Here is a 20,948-nt window from a genome sequence, read left to right on the forward strand (position 1 = left end):
TTAGGAAGCAACAGTGAATAATTTGGACTTGTTTTAAGAACATTTCAACAACACTGGATCAGCCTGTAGTGTGTTTTTCAAAGTGTTCCCTTTATTTTTTTGAGCAGTAGACTCGATGTTGAACCATTGGCTTATTTGTAAAACTTGCGACATATTGGATAGTTTGGGAATCAGTTGTAATCTGACACTCTAAATGTATATATAAATCAACAAATTCAGTTGGAGTCAGTGTGATTGGGCACGTTAACAACTGCATGGACAAATTAACATTTGTGTGTACATGTGTGTGTGTGCGTGCGCGCATTCCTCTTGAAAGGTCACATGCACAATCACACCAATCATGAACAACACAAGACAAAAATTATGCTGTAATTTATGTATGTAGGTTATGCTGTAACGTTTGATCTTACGACCTCTGCCTGCTCATATGCAGGGTAAGTGTTTAGTCTGACCTCTGAAAGGTCAAAGAACACAAAGAAGCAAAACAGTCAACAAAAATCTCTAATCAGATGATGGGTGAAGGTGACCTGGAGCAGGAGCTGTCTGTCATTAGCACGATTGTGTTGTAATGTACCAGCACTGCCAGAGGGGGGAGTGATCGATTCAGCATTGAACCACCTGAAACCAATGACATTCACACATGCACCTAAAATATCTTCACTGGACACAGGATACCTCCCCAACAGCTTACACTATCCTTTCCATTTGGAGCATTAACCAGGTTACAAATATAGCAATGGTCATTTTTACTTCTTTATTTATTTATTGTCTTAGTGAATTGAACTGCTAAATTGTTCTTAACCCCTAGGAATTTCACCTTGGTTCACTTTACTTTGCACGTCTGCTTAAATCATCAAAATACTGGGAAACAGACCCCAAAAAAATCTCTGAATGAATTTGCAGAATATCTCTTTTAATCGTCCTATTCATTCCTTGTCTGTGCAAGCACACTGACAATCATAAATCACATCAAACAGCTGTGGGGTTTTGGGTATAAATTGATTCAACACACACACACACACACACACACACACACACACACACACACACACACACACACACACACACGCACACGCACACACACACACACACAAATCTCACCAATGGGCTGAATGTTCCTCGAGTAAGGGCTCTAATACTTATCAAAATAAGAGTATAAATATCTCAAAACCAGAAGTATGAAAATGCAAGTCACACACACACACGCCCACACACACCAACACACACCTTGCCTAACACATCGAGGCTGATTTGACCTGCAAGGAATGTGAAAAGGGGAGGAAAAGAAATGCAGCCATTTACTGAAATTTCTAACCCTCACCTTTAACCTATGTCTCGCCCAACACAGAAACAAAAACACACGAATGGACACACACCTTGCACTCACAGCCACGCTGATTTGACCTGCGAGGAATGTGAAAAGGAAAAAAGAGAAGCAGTGTACAGGAATTTCTTTGTCGTTTCCTCCCATCCTGACTACAGTACATTCCACACCTCCCCAGTCATCATTGACCGGTGCACAGCAGGCTCCATTAAGCTCCCTGCATTCCTCCAACTGTACATCCAGCTCCCACGGCAGCCCCTTGGTTCACTCTATCAAACGGTGCCCTCTGTCACAGGAGGATTGATTGTAAACACACCCTCTCCCTTCATTCCTTAGATATATCGCATTATGTGTTTGACAGCGGCTGTCTTTAACATTATCCTCCCACATGAGTTCAACACATGCTGTTTCACACCAGTGAAAACGTTTGAGTGATATAAATTTCACTTTTCTGCACCAAAAATCGCCAAGTTAGTTAAATCTGGGTCGTTAGTTCAGTTCATAAACATCAGTTTTGTAGGTGCTTCAATTAGACACTAGAGGGGTGCAGGCTAATGTTGGATGGGATCTATGTATTTTAATCTTGACCCATTTCAGATGACAGATAATTGAAAGTAACCAGTCAATATGAGTTATGCTTTTAATTTACTTACTGAAGTGATAAAGTTTCCAGATGTATTACTGATTTTAAGACACTCAACAATGAGCATCATTTGTGGTGCTGATCTACAACCTCTTTCAGAGAGGCTCCATGGTGGCGGCTTGATTCAGAGTATCTGATCTCCGCCCCCGAACTAATATTTTCTGGTCATGCCCAAATATGCAGAGATGTTTATGTTATGTCATTATTGCAAAAGAAAAAGAACTAATTCTGTGTACCTTGGCTACGATAGACACTGTATATCCTTCACTTACTGTTTATTGTACTTCTGGTTGGATGCCAAAGTGCATTACACGGCCTTGTACTTGTACATTTGTAATGACAATGAAGTTGAATATGATGTAATCTAATGAAAAGACAAAAGTTAGACGTGGTCCAGATTGCACTGAACTTGCCTTCATAAATATTTTGATCACTTGCTATCCGATGCGAGTCGAAAAGAATGTACGGAAGCATTGTTACTCCTTATGTTTATCTTGTGAATTTCTTATGTTCCAAGGAGGAACATAAACATAGAAGCATGTGCAGCTTCTAATGCTCATGGATCTTGATACAATATCCATTCTTCCTTGTAATATTTGTTTTCAAATGACCATTGACTTGCTCAAGCTTAATCCTTCATTATTCTATTACCTGTTTGACTGTTTTTAACAGGAATCGAAGCTAACTATCCTAGACAGACACTCAACATGGCGATGTCGTCATGACGACAGGGTAGCCATTGGGGTGAGACCATCGCAACGCTGAGTGGCAAGCAAAAAGACCGATAACTGTTCAGAAATTTAGCATTATTTCCCCTTTTGATTCCAAAAGCAGGATTTGTTCAGGAGAACTGCCACCGTGTCAAGCGTTACGTCATCTGGCCAATCATTCCCCAAGCAGCGATTTGAACCATTAAACAAAATGATCAAATAACCACTCTTGAACATGGATCGTTGTCCTGACAATATTGGGGAAATGTATAATGTATCGAAATGTAGGCATCAGTTGTCTTGGCACCAGAATTTGTTTCGGGATATATTATCTTATCTCATCTTATCAACGCAAGGCAAAATGCAGAATAATGTATAGGTGGCGTGCGGTGCACCCTGCCACCAGGAGGAGATAAAAATCTTTTGTATACAGTTTCTGGTGAAATCCCAAGTTTAATTTCCTTTGTCTGTGACCTGAGAGGGTGGAGCTGAGGTTAAAAGCCTCCACCCTGATTCAGCGCCAGCGGTTGTGATCACTAGGTAGCCACGCCCGAAAGCACAAGCTGCTTTGTCTTGTATTGTTCTTCTAAAAACTTGGCCAATGGTTAAAAAACTGCCCATCTCAATATTTACAAAAAACTTGAAATGAGTAACTTGAAATCAGGAAAGCAAAAGTGAGAATTCTCAAGGAAGTCTGTAGCCTTGACTAGAAACACCCTCTCCTGGTCATTGTAAGGAATGCATGTCTGTTGGGCACTGGTTGTTAGGGAAGGTTTGTCCAGTTCTAAAGCAGATTCAATGGGCAAGAATAAATCCAAATAATTAAAATCAAAAAGTCTCACAGATCTGAGGAATATTTAACGTGATGAATAGTCGCATATTTACTATTTTGTAAGGTTATAGCAGAAGGGATGTCCTCATTTGACCATATATTAGCTCACCGTGATTATTTGTAAAGACTTGAAGCCTGTTGGATGACAAACAGGTCACGTGGTATCAAATTCAATTGTAGCTCGCTGAAAATATCCCGTTCCCCGTGTTTGTCCCGCTTCTCATGGCAACCACACCAGAGCAATACGAAATACTTGTCACTCAAATATTCCCTCAGTATGATATAATCTTTTTAAGATTTGCAGGCAAGTCTGCTTCAGCACCACAAGTTTTCCTTTTTTTCTTCTTTTTTTTTTTTTTTTAATTTTGTTACCTCATCCACTGTGCGATCATCCTGTTTAGATTAATGTGATGTATTGCATTCCTTTGTCACTGGAAGTCATTAAAGAGAAGAATTACCTGCTCTCTTCATTTCAAAGTCAAACAGGATGTGAACATAATAACTAATCACAACTTTTAGAATCAGCACATGAACTTTGGTTTAAAAAATAATTCAGTTATTAAAATATGTTTCTCATTCCCCCCCCCCCCCAACCCGTGAGAGATGACCCCTGTAACCTCAGCTGTATCAGCATTAGTTTCTGCCAAGTGAGCTGCTCCGAAACCCTTGGGATAGAAGGACGAGCGGAAAAATCTGACTCCAGATCTGGCCTTGACCACACTGTGTGAACTGACCTTGCAATTGTGGCAGCAGCTCTCTCCATTTTTCCCTGGAGAAAGGATGATTTCTCCCGTCGGAATCAGCTGGATCTTCAGTTCCATCATCTTTGCCGCCCGGGGTCCCTTGTCCGACTCAGTGTCGCGAGCTGTTTATTCCCCGTCCACTTAGTCAGCGCAAAAAATTGCCGCCTTTACCCCCCCTCGGGTACTGCTGGCGAGTGCTCAAGTCAAACAGAGGGGGAAAAAAAAAATCATCAGAAGACCTGAAAAGCAAAAAACAGTGATACTTACATTAAAAAAAAAGGGCATTCACGAATACCCGCCACGTGCTAAGAAACACCATACATTTAAAGTCTTTGCTCTGGACTTACAAGGCAGGCTCCGGTTTGAAAGTAAAGATTGTCCGCACAGAGATTTCGAGTTGGGGTGTTACCTGCTGCAGAGTGGAGAGTCACAGTGAGGCCAGCTTCCCCCTTCGCCGCAACCAGAGGATGTTACCACTCTGGTTGAAGGATCATAGGGAGGATATGGAGCTCAAGATGGATGTCAAATGAGGAGGATGTGTGTTTCTTGTCATACTGGGGTGTGTGTGTGTGGGTGTGTGTTTGTGTGCGTGTGTGTCAGTGAAGATTAAAATATGGTGTTAAAACACCGATCTATTATATTCATATTCGGTCATTTTTCTTTGTAGAGGATTACATTGCAGAGGATTTTAAATTCAAGAATACCCATGAAGGGAGTTGTCTTCTTTATCTTGTTTCCACTTGGCACTTATTGGATAACTTATATCCTGCCAGATCGTGCAAGCACGTACACACACACACACATAAACACACACACACATTATAAACACATTACTGTCAATCTCAACCTTAACCTTAACCTTAACCTTAAACAAGACATTTGGACTATCAAAAGATCCCGCAAGGATGGCAGTTCCCGAAAAGCTCATTGTTAATACCAGAAATAGTCCCCGAGAGATAACAAAAACATGCCCATACACACACCCGAGTCCTGGACCGGACAAGTTCCTCCCGTACACAGCATCCTGCCTTGGACAGTCCCAGTACCCACCCAGTAGATTGAGTGCTCGTGACGTGATTGTGTGTTTGTGTGAGACGGAACCCAATCGCGTTTCCCCCTTTAGAAGATGCGCAACAGGCACGCGTTTGCGCCGCAGGCTTTTTAAAAACAAAAATAAGGGACTTGTGCTGCCTTCGCAGTGTGTTTCCTGTCCCCAAGGACAAGCCTTGACACAGACGTACACAATGCTGACAGCGAGGGGCGGCGTTGGGCGATGGTGGTGGGGGGACAGTGTGACGCTGCAGCCATACATTACTGTCTACGCAACAGAAAAAAATACACATCATTTACATGACCTTCCTGACCCCCGATGCCTCTGCTCTGTCTGGATCGCATGCTGTCCGCACGAGAATTTCCCGGTCGTTCTTTACGTCGCTCGCTTCGCATAACACCGACATCAGTTTCACTAGTGTTGTACAATGACAACTAGCTGTGCGACAAGGAAGCCGTTGGAAAGAGGATGTTTCGGTTTACGTTTGGCGCTCCGTTACGTCATTGTTAATCAAACAAGGGAGGAATTCTCACAACTATGTTCTTCTCTGTGATTAACGACCAATGAGACGGAGCTGTAGCCCAATATGGAAGCAAAAAACTATCTTATTTAGTTTAAATAGGATAAACTAGCAGGTTCTAGATATCTTAATATGCCTTGTTTAAAGTAATTACAAATAACTTTTTTTGCACATACCTCCATAAGAGATTTTTTTTTTCTTCATTTACCAAATTTGTTTGCAGGGAAATTTCTCATGTAACTGTCCACTCATTTTATGAAACTTACATTGCTATAATAAGTAAAGCCATTTATTGATTCTGAATTCTAATGCTCTATATTTCCTCGATTTCTTGTCTGAGCGTTGCTATATCGAGCTGGTCATCACATGATGTATATCTTACTTGGATAAATATTAAATGAGCCAAAGATGGCAGCACTTGAAAACAAATGCCTTTGCGCATGTATATTCTGCCAATGAGTGTCATGTGGCACTGTGTGCTTGAATGTCTGTGTGTGTGTGTGTGTGTGTGTGTGCGCGCGCATGCACAAGCACATTTCCTTTGTGCTGAGGGGCATTGCATTGGAAAGAGGAGGGGAAATGAGAGCGACACACATCCTTTGACCTCTGACCTTGACTGAAGGCATTCCTGAAAGACCGAAAGACTGGCATCAACAGGAAACTCTTGGCCTTCACATACAAACACACACATACACACACACACACGCACACATAAATGTGAGCAAGCATTTGCGCTTGCACGCGTGCGCGCACACACACACACACACACACACACACACACACACACACACACGTACACTCACAAACACATCTGAAGCAGATGTGTTGCCAGGCCCGGTTGTTTTATAATAAGAACGTATGACATGGAAGTGATTGACAGCCATGTTTGTTCGATCACATTAAATGAAAACAGTGAACCACGATGATGTATTACAGACTAAATATTTTCTGCAAGAGCACATTTTAAGATGATGTGATGTGAAAACAAAATTCGAAGCGTTATATTCTCTGCTTGAAATCACAAGATTGAAAACAGGAACTTTCACAGGGAAGCAGTGGCTAAAAAAGAAATCTGTAAATCTAAATGTGGATCTGGTTACAGTGCACTTGCACTCAATTGGTGTCAAAGAACACTTGCTTCCTCACTTCTTTTGCCAGATTATCACATCTGGTATCGCGCGAGACCGAAGAGACAGCGCCGCCTGCCAACTTCATCGCCACGGACGATTGCGTCCGGAGGATGGATTACTTGTGGTGACCATGAAAGGTCAAAAAGCAGCTCTTTCCCTGTCCTGTTCTGCACTTCAAAATGAATTTATTTTAATTTGGAGAGTTTTCAATGTTGTTTGGCTGTTTAACACCCAGGCCTGATCTCAATACTTCTTTTCACTAATTTTTTCAGTCACTCACTCACAGTGACCCATACATGCAGGCACCCACAGGTGTGGCCGCTGTTAGCATTGTTGCATGCTGCTAGAGGCCACTTTTGCACATTTATACTGTTTATAACTTCTTTATATTCTTTATTTTTTATATTTTTATATATATTTATTTAGATTTTTTTTGTAATTTTTTATCTTTTATTTTTTATTTCTATTTTATTTTTACTGATATTTGTATACCTTACTGCTGTACATGATTAACTTAACCTACAGCAGTATCAACTTTCTGCGATATGAATTTCCCCACTGTGGGACAATTAAAGGAATATTGTATTGTATTCTATTCTGTTTTTTTTTTTTACGCGTTTCCTTTTTTTTCAGCATGCAGGAGATGAATCACACACCGAGCAATGACCTGTAAAGGTTAGTACAAAATATACCTTAGCCACGTCAACGCTCAACCATTGATTGACGTAGCATCTGATTTAGATATTGACAAGTTTGTGATCAGTTCCAAAAAATCTATTCCGTCAGGCTAACATTATAACGGATATTTATATTAATGTAGTTGTGAAACAATGTCATTTATAGTTATATATTCTATCTGGTTTTACGTTGGACTTAAAGATCAGTCCGATATTAATTCCCGAGACGTGTTCTCAACATCTCAACCTACGTTGCTTTTTGCCACTGAACACAGTTCAACAGTCTGTGTCAAGGAACTGTCATTGCTTTCATATAACAAACTTTAAATGCTAATGTTTATTTTGATCAGAAAAATCAACTATACATGTGCTTGTTTGACATCTTAAACATATTTTTATAGTATTCTTGCATGAAATATCTCAACTGTTAGATATAAGTTCTCAAAAATCAATTAGCAGTGAGGTGCAAACTATAATGGATATTTGTATGTGATTGAGTTGTTAAACCATGGTTGGTGAAGGAACTCAAATGTACGACTGAACGTGTGCCTCAAACACACATCACAAGGTGTGTACGTGCACGGTTTTTGGCTCGGCTCGTGCCAATTTGAAGCGTGGAAGGGAGAAGAGGCTGCCCTCTAGTCCGCAGGTTCATGCTGATATGTATTTGCGGCATGGTCCTGTAACCGGATCCCACGTGCAGCCTCAACCCAGACAGAACCAGACCAGGGGCTGAGTAAATCTCACAAGTGGTGCCTGAAAATAACCTCGGCTATTTATAAATGCTGTATCTGCAGCAGAGGAGGAAGTTCATAATATTTCATTGACGTTTGTTCCCCAGCGAGCGGCGATCTCGCCGCAGTTTCCACAGGAAGGCAAAGGAAGCTCCAGGACGCCGATCAGACTGTACCCACAGAAGAAGTGGCCCGCTTTATGACCTGGACACGCCCTCCAGAGAACATTGTGTGAGGTTAAGTTGTGCTCCTGTACAGCGCATTAACTCCTGAGTAAATGATTTCAGGTTGAGCGATACCTTGTCAAATTAGCTGCAACTTGCTGCCCTCTTGAGGTTTCGCATTACAAGGCTGCCAGAGGAGAAACTATTCGGTGCCATAGTAACGTGACCGTCAACACATGTGCGGGGGGCCCGAGGGTCTGTCGGCAAAGCCAACTGTCAGTTTTGCAGCTTTGCAGGACTGACATGGAAATGTACTAGAAAAAGCTAGTCCTGTGAAATCGATTCATGAAAACACAACTTTAGATCCCCCCCACCCTTACGTTTCATGTCCACACCTTCTCACTTGTCTTGCATCTTTGTATCAGGCTTCCGACTGAGGATCCGACTCTAAAACCCAAAAATTGAGTACGAAGAGTGTAAAACAGAGGTGACCTGGAATCTTTTGTGTACTATATACAATCTACTAGTGGTTATTTTTGTAGAATTAGAAGAGGTGCTAACTAAATCTCAACTTCTTCAATCCTCAAGTCCCACTGGTATTATCAAATGGCATTTCTGAATATGTCAAAGACATAAAACTTCAAATGTTTATTTCAAGGGCTGTAGGTACAACGGCATTTTGACTCTTCTGTGATCTACAAAATTCAAAATAACCTACTATTAAAACATGGGGAAAAAAGACCCCTAAAATGTAACAAGCAGTATTGCATTAAATAACACTCCACTCCACTGGTCATGCATTAGCCTCAGTCTGATGACAAAATTGCATAATGCATACATTTAATTGGGGGTACTTTTTTCTCTTGAGTTTGCTGTCAAACGATGGACCATGATTTAAAATACCTTAGGCTAAGTGTGCTGATAAAGATGATGTAACAGTGGGCTCCAGTTGCAGAGGAGATTACAAGCAACTGTATCTGATGTGCTAAATGGTTGAGGCCCAAAGGCACTTCATCAGAATTAACATGTACTGTGCTTGAAAAAGATACAGAGGTACACCACTAGAGGATGAGTCATGTCCTGTCATGTGTTTGTTAACTATCACTTGTGTTTGACCCTCTAATCTGTTAGAAAAGCATGCTGGAATACTACATGTTTAAGCCACATGGAAATAAAAGTGGCATTAAATCAGCATGACAACAGATGTCTGAATATCACTCCCGTGTCACTGCACAGCCATTAAGACCACATTGGTAATCTGAAACACCATAAATAGAACATATAAATTTATCATCAGGCCCGTAGCTGCCAGCTCAGACTCCTAGTAGCGACATCTGTCGCGGGCAACCGAGCCCTCCCGAGACTGTTCGGTTTTGGGTTTCCCCATAGGAAAACTAGCCCAGCTAGTGTTTAAATCCCTGACAATGTGGAGGTTTTGCAGACTGCTTGGGCGCTTACTCCGGAGTAATGGCATCTTCCTGCCCCTACGGGACCTCAATCCCCGGTTTAATTTATTTATTCCTCTTGGCACGCAGTTCCAGTGATTGTATTCCTTCGGAACGCAGTAAAGGAGCGGCCAGACAAAGTGAATCACTGCAGTGAAAAACAGCCAGGCGTCAGTTTGTCATCTTTAATTTAGATTGTTTAATGTTAATTCCATGCTGTGTTTCAGTAAGAACAATTCAGATTCCCTGTCTGTGGCTCCAGTCAGATATCCAGTAGTACAAATCAGCTCCAAGTTACACATAATGAAGCAAAACGAGGGAGGACCAAAGGAAACCGAAAAAGAAAGAAAACCTCTGAACCTAAAGTAACTCGAATACAAAGTATGAGGGGAAGCTGGGGGGGGGAGCAGCAGAGAAGTTATTTTTCATGCAAGCATTGACAATCTTGATTTGAGGGCTCTCTGTCGAGGAGCGGGGCCAAATTGAGTCTTTTACACAAGTGACAAAACTCCCAAATTGTTTTTAGTAAAATCATCAGCGAGCAATAGTTCAACCCTTCCGAGTTTCAGCATGTGCGCACATTTACAGTATTTCAGCACAGAATACAGTCCAGAGACAACAACAAAAACAAAGAATCACTATGGTGTAAAAGTTAAGCACTTCTTTGCCCCACGTGGATATCGCTAATTTTCCCAATGTACTCTGACAACCTAAATGAACAACAAAAAAAAGGGCACTTTAAGATTTCAAAACTGCCCATAAAAAGGTCAAATGATCTGCATGACATTTAACTAGAACAGAAATAAACTCGCTCCCATAACTAACAGACAACATTATAAGTAATAAAAGTTAATTTCTGTAATTACATAAAAAATTCTCAATACATCCAGCAACTGATAAAAATATTGAGGAAAAAGCACAAACAAAAATAATAAACAAAGATAACATTTCAGAACCGCTTGTACCAGGGGAAAAAAAAAATCTGGGGTCTTTCTCAGTCTTTCTAACATTGTATTTACTGTTTGAATTAAGTGGTATTTTTGTCAATGATGTAAGGGCTAATACAAAAATTAAAAAAAAGAGAGAGAGAAAAATAAACTCTCCGTAGCCCCACTGGGTTTTGGAGCAGCAGAGGTGGAGGAAAGGAAAGAGGAAGGTGAGGAAGAGAAAGAGAGTTTGCGGGTTTGGGTGAGGAAGATAAAGGTGAAGGAACAAGGAGTGTGAGAAGGTGAGGGGAGGGTCTCAAGTTGTTGGCTGTTGTGGCATAGTCTCACTGGGGCTGATCATCGACGTCCTGCAGTACCTCTTTGCTCGGCTCGTCACCTGCTGGAGAGAGAAGTGGAGTGTCAGCTTGGCGGTGACTCAGGCGGCGGCCCACTGACTTTTGACAGAGGGGGAGATTTTTGACCCGTCACTCATACTGGCAGAGCAAACCTACAACAGCTTGGCAACGACAGCAAGGTGTGTCGGATTCTGGATCGCTCCACGTGTTCAAGTGTCATGCATTTCACAGAGTGTTTTCAAGCGAAGACACCAAACCTCAGCATAAGAGTGAGACGAATACTGATGCGAGCAGCGGGTGTTAGCTTTGGCAGCTAACTAGCTCACAGATCAAGTAGTAACTACGTTAGGATATTGTGGTACGATAGAAAATCAAATAAAGGCCTCTCGTTTCATGGCGAGCACACTCACTGTGAGTTCCCACAATACAGATAAGCTTTAGGCTCTGTTGGGCTGGGTTTTTTTTTTTTTAAATTGGATTTCAACATTCCGGAAGGACAGCTCAAAAGTAATCCAATAGTGCTTTGTTCATCACACTAGTAAGTGCTCATCCAGACTTGAACAACAAATTATTTATTTAAAGGCAGTGTTTATTCCAAAAACCCTACAACTGTCTTTTACTGATCACAGCAAAAAGAAAACAAAATCTGATGCTATCTATTGTGGTATTTTCTCTGGCAATAAAATAGCAACATGTCAAATGTCAACATTATATCAAATGAACCTTCTTTTGCAAAACATTGTGGTGAAAACTTGTCTATTGTGTACAAATCTAAAGATAGGAACACACTGCACAACTTTTGCTGTCATTACAGAGTTTGTCTTGGGAGTTCACGCCAACAAACTGGTTTTAGCAGATTTTTTTTTTTTCGATGCCGACTGAAAGAAATGGGGATCACATGTTTGATAACTGATGAGGGATCACAGACTACACCATTTGTCAAAGCAACTGAATGCATCAAACTCACGTGAGAGCGACCGTGCCTACCAGAGCTGCTGTTTAGAGGGTAAACAAACATGGATGTCAAAAGATTCCCTGTCCCTGTTGTTAGTAGCTATCTGCTCTTTCTTCTAGTTGTGTGATTCAGTTTCACTTTGTCTCACTGACGCCATTGTTATTCTGATATTCCTGCTAATTCCTGTTGTCATCTGGCAATATTTCATTTGTCCCACCTACTCTTTTTTTTTCATTGGCTGTTGGCTATGTGCTTGCAGTTGGGTTGGAAATCTGCTAATATTATACCAGCTCAAGAATTATACATCAGCTCAAGAATTCAAACACGTTTGATGTGACTATTGTTGGGTCAGTTTCCCTCTAACGCTTGCTGATTCAGGTCTTTACCTCTCACACACCCATATGGATTTGCAGACACTTGCAAGACAAAAATCTTGTCTCCTCTGCTTATGGGGCACAAGGTAAGAATTTGCTCTTTATTTACCATCTAAGATTTCAAATTATGTAAAATTGAGTCGGTAATGGGACATTAAATGTAGATCCTGTTTTTTAAAGGTATTTTGCATTCATTATATTGACATAATGTGGATTCATTGTATTGCAAACTTTCAATCATGATGTCATGACGTGTCATTGGGGGTAAAGTACTATGAAAGTAAAATTCTTGTACATTAAGTAATACTACACCCTGCTTGACAGAGAAAAGCAAAACTGTGGTCTTTTACTTATCTGGTTTCAAAAATTAACAACCAACAAGTGAGGCTACTGAGTATTGGGTCGTACAAAAACTATATGACCTAACCTTAAACAAAAAGGGAACTTGGTTAACTGGTTTCTTTTACAATGTTGAAGAAGGCGTAGAAACTGTGGCAGCGAGCCTCATACGTGAAGGAAGATTTTATGTAAAGAACCGTACAACCTATGAAAACACTCAAAACTCTCCAGCATCGCACATTGTATTGTCCCCACCTATCTATATTTATATCTATATATATATACACATTCCCCTGCAAAGGGTTCTGTTATGAAGAGTTGTCATGTAAAACCAGTTTTACATGTTTATCTTGAACCGGTCTAATTGTCAATTGATACATCAGTCTGCGAGGGACAACTGACATTCTCAGACTACTGTTGATTTGGCAAGCGAATTATCAGTGACTCGATATTTTATCTGTGGACTACTTGCAGTAACTAGTTGAGCTACAAATGGGGGGGATTACATGAATATCAAAAATAGATTTACACTGACTAGCAGTTACCTTGAAATGTTGATTTTTTTTTAAACAAAGTTTAATTGGAATGGTTGAATTTTCCCACAGGTTCAAAAACATGCAATCCAACTACATAGTATCTCTTCCAATACGAAAAAAAAAATTATGGTATACTAAACACTGCTTTCATTTACATTCTAAGAAATCTAAAAATTATCTGGAGACATCTGAATTGCCACATCAGTCAAGAAAAACATTTGTCTTGCATGCTGCCAAAACAAAACAAAAAATCATGGTGACCCAACTATGGTCTTAAATGTGGATGACAGTGCAGGAGCAGTTGATGGGGAATTTACAGGTCAGCTTTTACACAAAATACATGCAGATGCACCTTAAATTAAAATGCAACGCCAGTGAGAGGGTCTTTGGCTTTTGTTTTCGATCCAATATGTTTCTCCAAATCTGAAGAAAATTTAACCAAGCTCAGTGCACTGTGTGCAGGCAGGGTGTCTTGCATGCCAGAAACACCATATAACTTTCTGTTTTTTGATGCAGCTTTTCAGCAAATACACTTTTATCAGAGAAATCAGGCTAAGCTAAAACACTATGGTCATGTAAACCCTGTTTCAAAAGTGTGAAGATATAGGATTACAGCTTTTCACAATGAACTGATGACAGATCCTTTCAAATCGAGTGACAGAACAGGTGAGGGAACTGAATGATTAAACCCTTGTGAGTTAGTGCTGAAGAGAGGTGACGGCAGCCACACACACAGCAAGGCTTGGGTGAGAAAGACTTACAAAGTACAGTTAACAAGGGAAATGAACGGTCAGGTTTGTTTCCTTTAGGACTCTAAAGCGAGGGAGGGAGAGAGAGAGACAAGAGAGATGGTGAGTCACAGAAAGAGCTGGTGGACGCCCTGCAACACAGCTGCTTAAATGATGCAAACTCCTGGAGGGAATCAAGAGTGAACTTGAGCTGAAAGGGTTTGGATTTCCTAAAAAGATAGCCTTTAGATAAAAAAAAAGAGAGATTCAAACTTGTTTATTCAATTAGCTACTGTATGGTAACTTCTCTTAATCCAACTATAACCAATGACACCCATGCCAATACTGAGTCTGTTCTGCATGCATCCAGCACATTCACAATGTGGGGTGCCTAGATGTCCTATAGGTACAGATCATGAACTTAAATATACTTGTAAGAAGGATGTATTAGTTGGTTTGACTGTGCCTAAAAGCATAAATCAAGCACCTTATGTATTTCACTGAATGGCACTCTGCTACTGCAATATACTGTGGTGCACCAAAGTTGTTGCCAGAGGGATATCAGTCATACTATTGTCCAGAGAAAACAGGCTGGCTGCCAAGCTTGGAATACAGTCAGAAGATGAGAATACAGGAGTCGCCTTCTGCTGTCCACATCAAAATGAGATTAACAACCACTGTTACAATGGAGCTAATCAACAAAAATGTTGATTTTAAAACTTTGTTAAAATTGCTTTCATGATGTCTTCAACCTCAGTTGCTACTTGCACTCTCTATGGGCGGCATGGCTCAGATGGTAGGAGCAGTCGAATTGTAACCGAACGTCCCTGGTTTGATTCCTGAGCCCTTCTAAGCCTGTCGAAGTATTGGGTTGAATATTGCTGATGTTGTTCTCTGTGTATGTATGGCTGAATGGAACTAAATAAAGGGCTTTCTTCTACTCCGATGAGAGGCATCAAAAGAACATCCTAGAGTAGCTATGACAACAAAGGTGGAACAATTAACTGGAGGCACCCAGGCATTCACTTGCTCTTCTAAAAAACTGAAGCCAACTCCTCAAAACCTGTATTCATTTTGACTGTCCAGCAGGTTACATTCCACTGAAGGCAAAAGTCTGACTAAGTAATAAGGAAAAAGGTCCTTATGTCTTAAAACTAAGGGAATGATAAGCCAGAAGAACAGATGTCACAACTTAGCCTTTTGCAGCACATGCCTTTTTGTGGTCAGTCTCCATTTAATGGATGACTCGGCTCATTTCTTGCTTTTAAAGATAAAAACACAAACCACAAAACGAAGTGTGAAGTTCCAAAATTGACTCAAAATAGCGAAGAAATACTTGAATCCATGAAACATTTGTATTCCAAAGGGGTAGGTCTCTATTTTCAGCCCTCTTCCCCCAACTCATAAATAAATACGTTACAAGCCATACGTAAATTTGTTAAATGTAAACACAGGTCAGACTTGATTAAACCATCTGTTTTAAGACTACATGAAGGCATACCAGTGGGAAGCATAGCAACAGTAATCATTTAGCAAATGGAAAAAAAACCTTTTTGCTGACCATTATATACACAACTCTCACCTGATTTTGTACTACTGCTGCTGCTGCAGAATGACATAAAAGCTATAAAGAGAATTTGCTGCAAGACGAGTGCCATAGATGCACTCATAAAGACTGACAGGTGATTGTCAACAAGATGCCTGTTAAATAAACATTAAGTTGAACAGTACAATGAGCATGCATTAAAAAATGACTTTTAATATAAATCCAAATGTAAAGAATTCATGCATTATATAAGCACTGGACCAAAAGAGTGGATGCTCAGGTAATAGCAGATCATGAATCGTCAGAAGTTTTAGATGGATGAGATGAGACATGAGAAGAGTGTTAGTTCAGAGTATCAGGTTCCTGTCTTAGGAAAAAGAGGTTCGTCACAAACAATCCTGGCAACTACACGTTCGATACACAGGAAATAAAGACACTGACACTGCAAATGGCCATAATGGCCTCAGTCACTTACCCTCTCCCTGCATATCTGAAGTCCATAGTGTCAGGTTGTCACGTAACAACTGCATGATAAGTGTAGAGTCCTTGTAGCTTTCTTCACTCAGTGTGTCCAGTTCTGCAATGGCATCATCAAAAGCAGCCTTCGCCAACCTGCGCAGTCAGTAGATGGAGAGCCTATCAGCGAGCTAGATGTTTGTAAGTTAGACTATGGCCGTAGATCTAATGCAGTACACAAAACAGACATTACATGAGTATTTATAGACTTTTCTTTACAAGTCCCTGTCAAAAGAAATTATGAATATTACAGTGTAGGATCAATATCTTTGTAGATCTACAGCAGTTCATAGATTTTCTCCTTCTTATTTCACTTTCATTTTTGCAAGAGAATTTACCTTGAATGGTTATCACAACTTAATGTCACAAACCACTTTGATCAAATTTCTTTTTCCAATAACAAGCTTCCACGACCAAATGTAATACAAATGTGGAAATATTATTCCCCATGGCTCTTTTGGGACCTTGGACTGTGCTGTTAAAAGTGAAGGTAACACACTCAAAGATGGTCCTGCAAAAACACTGACCTGCAGGCGCGATCAGGTGAGTTGAGGATCTCATAGTAGAAGACTGAAAAATTGAGAGCAAGGCCGAGGCGTATGGGGTGTGTGGGTGCCAGCTCAGACATTGCTAGGTCAGTAGCAGTTTTATAGGCCACCAAGCTGTTCTCTGCTGCATCCTTCCTGTTGTTGCCAGTGGCAAACTCTGCCAGGTACCTATGGTAGTCACCCTTCCTAGAATAGGGAAAAGGGGAATTTTTCAACTCTTGTTGAAATCTTCTAGTTCTGGCAACTGGACTTGAATTTCGTAACTTAAAAAAATATGTAATTTGTCTAAAATACTGACTTTGTCACTTCTTTGAATTCAAATTTGTGCTGAATGGCTAACTGTGTACTTGCATAAGTATCTGCTTCACAATATATTTTTTTTAATACTGCTTTGACAAGCTTGTCTTTCCCAATATTAGGTGTATTTTTTTCGGAACAATAACATTTCCTGACATTTGCCTATTAGAAAAAAAACATACTAAAACAATAAACTATTGAGCAAATTACATTATGTTAGATGTTGGGAAGGGTTTCATTTATTCCACAGTTAATAACTGAACTCCACAATTCTTACATTTTATTGTAGAAGACCTTAGACTCTCCCACTCCAGCAGACGGGAGTAGGTGCCTTTCCAGTGTTTCCAGAATGTCACCACAGATTGACTTAAGCTCTTGCTCAACCTGCCAGAAAACCAAAGAAACAAAAAAAATAAAAATAACAATTAGACCCACTGTCGCTGTCCGATTTAAACATGTTGTTTCTGAGTGTGTGCAAGGGCCAGTCTATGATGTCATCTTTATCCTGTGCCCCTGACTGACCTTCAGTGTAATTTATTCACACCATCAAATATGCAAATTTAGATTGACTCACACCAAGTGCTGTAATGGTAAATTAAGAAATGTGTCAACCAAGGGACAGAGGAGATGTAGGTGCAAGAGCAGGATTACCCTCCCCAGAATCCCATTAAGTCACTGACTGCAGTCCAACTGCCTCTCCCATTTTTGACATAGTCTGGCCTCTCCCAGAATAATAGTCAGCTCTTATTCCCTTCATAAAAGCAAGGGAGAGAACAACTTGCCAGCTATGAGTCAGATGCAGTCTGTCCAGTAGCAGCTCAGTTTGTATTATTAATAAGAGTTGGTAATCTCACACTACCATATTCTGAGATGCTTGGAAATGAGAAATATTTTAAATAAAGTGGAAATGGCAAATCCATGCAATGTGCTCTGACAAAAAACAACTGAATACATGTTAAGACAATTTAATGGAAAGTTAGATTGTTTGTGGACTGTTTACCGTTTGCCTGTATGCCCTGATCATCTTCAGTTTGTCTTCACTGGCCTTGCTTTCTTCTTTCTGTTCAACACTGCTGATTATCCTCCATGAAGCTCTTCGAGCACCAATCACATTCTTGTAGGCCACTGATAATAGGTTTCTCTCCTCCACTGTGAGTTCTGAATTCATGCACGCCACATTCTTCATTGACACCACCATCTCTGTTGAAGAAACACGTGTAGCAGGTCTTTGAATATTACATTATGCTTTTCTATTTGGAACATGTTTTACTCCCATCTGTGCAGAATAAGTGTCCATTAGCTCATGCTGATTGCTTCAAAAGTGCCAAGTACAATTGAAGATAATCAGACATTTTAATGCTTTGGTAGTTTTGCAATTTAATGTAGTCTTCAGTTATTTATTTGTTCATATCTATCTATTATCTTAATAGAGGTGTCCATCATACGAGGTCATGACAGAAAGTGTGTAGTACCTACTTGGGTATGGAAACAAAAATCAAACACAAAAATACATGGAGTCTTCAGCATCATATGTGATGGTTTAGATTAATATTTCTTTAACTGCCAAGGAAATTAGGCTTAACTAATTTCTCCCTAATAATTGGGAAACTATGAGAGAGATGAGATAGAACAACTTTATTTATCCCGAAGGAAATTGTTGTGCCAGAGTTTCAAGTAAAAACATAACAGTAATAGATAATAGTAGAAAGGAGGAAGAATAAGAACTGAGGATAACCTGAGGATTTTTAAGGATTACCTTTTTTAGATCTGCTAACTACTTCTATCTTCTGAGGAAAATTTTACAGTGAATTTACTGGTGACAAACTGATAAGCAAAACAATGTAAAATCACCAAAAACCTTCTGGTGTATATATATACGCAATTGTGTTACATACAGGGCAGCAAATACGCTTGAAACAACTGGATATCTATGGGGCTAAATACTTGGATGAGAGATATTTCAATGCATGAGATGTGTCCGTGCAACTTTGCAAGACTTGCATGCAGGCTAACCACGTTATTATTGTCGGAGTGCTTTAATGCTGCTTTCCAACAAAATGAAACTTATAAATTCTCATGGTGACCCCTTTCAGGTAACCATAAGAATCTCTAGTTATTTGCATCCCTTGCAGGATATACATTAGATTTGACTTAATTGATGTTCACCATCAAAAGTTACGCATTGTCCATAATCTCAAAAGCATGTATTCTTAACAACAAACATTTAAAAATGGAGTAGGGATGAGCTTATGACTTCGGTAACGTTTCACTCTTCCAATGTAACTAAAAATTTCATTTTATGAACGCCTTGTGTAGAAAAAAATATAAAAATTCGTCTAAGTTTGATGAAGACTCTCATTTAAGCAATTAAACCATAAATCACTCCGTAAATACACTTGTCCAAGCCCTTGAGTGAGTCATGGTACATTCACATATCGTTACTGGGCAACGAATGACCGTGGCAAAGACAGAACGTCTAAAAACAGCCGCTGAAAGGCCTGTAATGGTATGACAGTCCGACACAAGTCAACCACACCAGGGAGGAAGACGAGGTCGTTTTTCGCCAATCGATCCGTACACCCTGCTTGCAAGGGAAACACCCCATAAAGTGAACAGCTGCCCTTCCACTCCAGAGCTCTGTCACTAGCTAACTTTCTGCTCACGGTTCACTGTAGTTAAAGTTGTCGCTAACAAATTAATGAATTTCCGCGTTATGTTAACGAGGACTGTAATGCATGTCACTTTGAGCTGCTAGTCGAGCAAATATTGAGCTAAGAAGCTACCATGGTGCAGGGGAGGCAACTCCTGACAGCTCACGCTCCAGTAATCCGCCATTTTGTTATAGCCTGTCCGCTAACGTTAGCCGCGGTTAGTGACAGGCGTAAAATTTCAGTAAAATGCAAAAACCTGCTGACGTGCCCCGCAGGTCACGTGGAATTTTAGTATTTTCTAGCAAGGTGCCATATGTCATATCACAGACAAGTCAGTAGAACTATAGATTTTGTGGTTACGTTAGTGCTAGAGTTAGCTGCGGCTAACGTTAAGCTAACTACAAGAGCATTGCACCGTTAGCTAGCAGGAAAAAAACCGAGCAGTGAAATTGTTCCACTCTGAGCCAACCCTCAAAGTGTGGCTTACCGTCATACCGCTCTGCCTGTTCGGCAAGTTTTGCCTGATATACAGAGTCCTCTCGGTCGTCCATGATGAATCGAAGTGTGGAGAAGGTAGCAGGCTAATTAAAGTGGCAAGTCTTTAGTAAAACAAATATCTGCCAAGTCTGCCAGCAGTTCCTAGAAACCAACGGAGTCGATGAGTGGTTTTCCGCCCCACCGGCAGCACTGTAACGGGATGGAGTAAAGATGGCGACCAGCCTCATCCGGGTAACGTACGTTCACTCACAAATCAACGGCTCTGATTCGTCGATTCTTGAAACCGCCGACAGCGCAGTGAAATCCCACCTACAATCTGCATGCTCACGTTACAGAACTCAACTGTCTGCACCAAAATTATAAGTAAAATAAGACGTATATATCCACGTTCTGTCTCAGTTTCTTTACATTTTCAGTTATTACCAGTTGCACATGCAAAGACAGGACTTTCTGGCACAAGGAAACCCCATATGATACCAGCCATGTGTTCAGCCTCTATTCTGTCGTGTTGTACAATGAGAGAAACCTGTCTTCGGATATTTTAAAATGATTTACCTTTATTATTTACGCCTGCGACAGCTGTCAATACATTCAACTCGTCAGTATTTATTCGGATTTCATTGGGGAGTTAGGGTTTTCAAAGGTGATTGCAGATTGCCTTGAACTCGAATTTATACGTGCCATTTAAGCAACAAGTAGTCTTAC

At 40.4% G+C, this 20,948-nt stretch overlaps 2 protein-coding genes across 4 annotated transcripts in view; both read right to left on the reverse strand.

Moving 5' to 3' along the window:
- Positions 1-4,428, reverse strand: part of LOC147235302 (unconventional myosin-Ic-like) — a 57,940-nt gene extending 53,512 nt beyond the window's left edge. Inside the window, exon 1 of the mRNA XM_086142392.1 lies at positions 4,244-4,428. Coding sequence (XP_085998518.1) covers positions 4,244-4,333 — 90 coding nt within the window. The 5' untranslated portion in view covers positions 4,334-4,428. The remainder of the gene's footprint in view (positions 1-4,243) is intronic.
- A 5,716-nt stretch (positions 4,429-10,144) lies between these two features.
- ywhae1 (tyrosine 3-monooxygenase/tryptophan 5-monooxygenase activation protein, epsilon polypeptide 1) lies at positions 10,145-20,458 on the reverse strand. Of its 3 annotated transcripts, XM_086142445.1 has the most exons (7): positions 20,233-20,458; positions 18,095-18,294; positions 17,372-17,478; positions 16,777-16,983; positions 16,209-16,345; positions 14,221-14,272; positions 10,145-11,299 (listed from the first exon to the last, which is right to left on the reverse strand). In XM_086142445.1, exons 1-6 carry the CDS (start codon positions 20,294-20,296, stop codon positions 14,265-14,267), a joined length of 723 nt encoding a protein of 240 aa, XP_085998571.1. In that variant the 5' UTR covers positions 20,297-20,458; the 3' UTR covers positions 10,145-11,299; positions 14,221-14,264. The 3 variants fall into 3 exon arrangements, with proteins under 3 accessions (XP_085998571.1, XP_085998563.1, XP_085998555.1); XM_086142437.1 differs by lacking the exon at positions 14,221-14,272 and having other exon boundaries at positions 10,145-11,296; XM_086142429.1 differs by lacking the exon at positions 14,221-14,272.
- Positions 20,459-20,948: the final 490 nt, after the last annotated feature.

This window comes from Fistularia commersonii, chromosome 3 (assembly GCF_037954325.1).
Source record: "Fistularia commersonii isolate RoL2024-O1a breed Wild chromosome 3, RoL_Fcom_v1.0, whole genome shotgun sequence".
Classification (NCBI taxonomy): domain Eukaryota; kingdom Metazoa; phylum Chordata; class Actinopteri; order Syngnathiformes; family Fistulariidae; genus Fistularia; species Fistularia commersonii.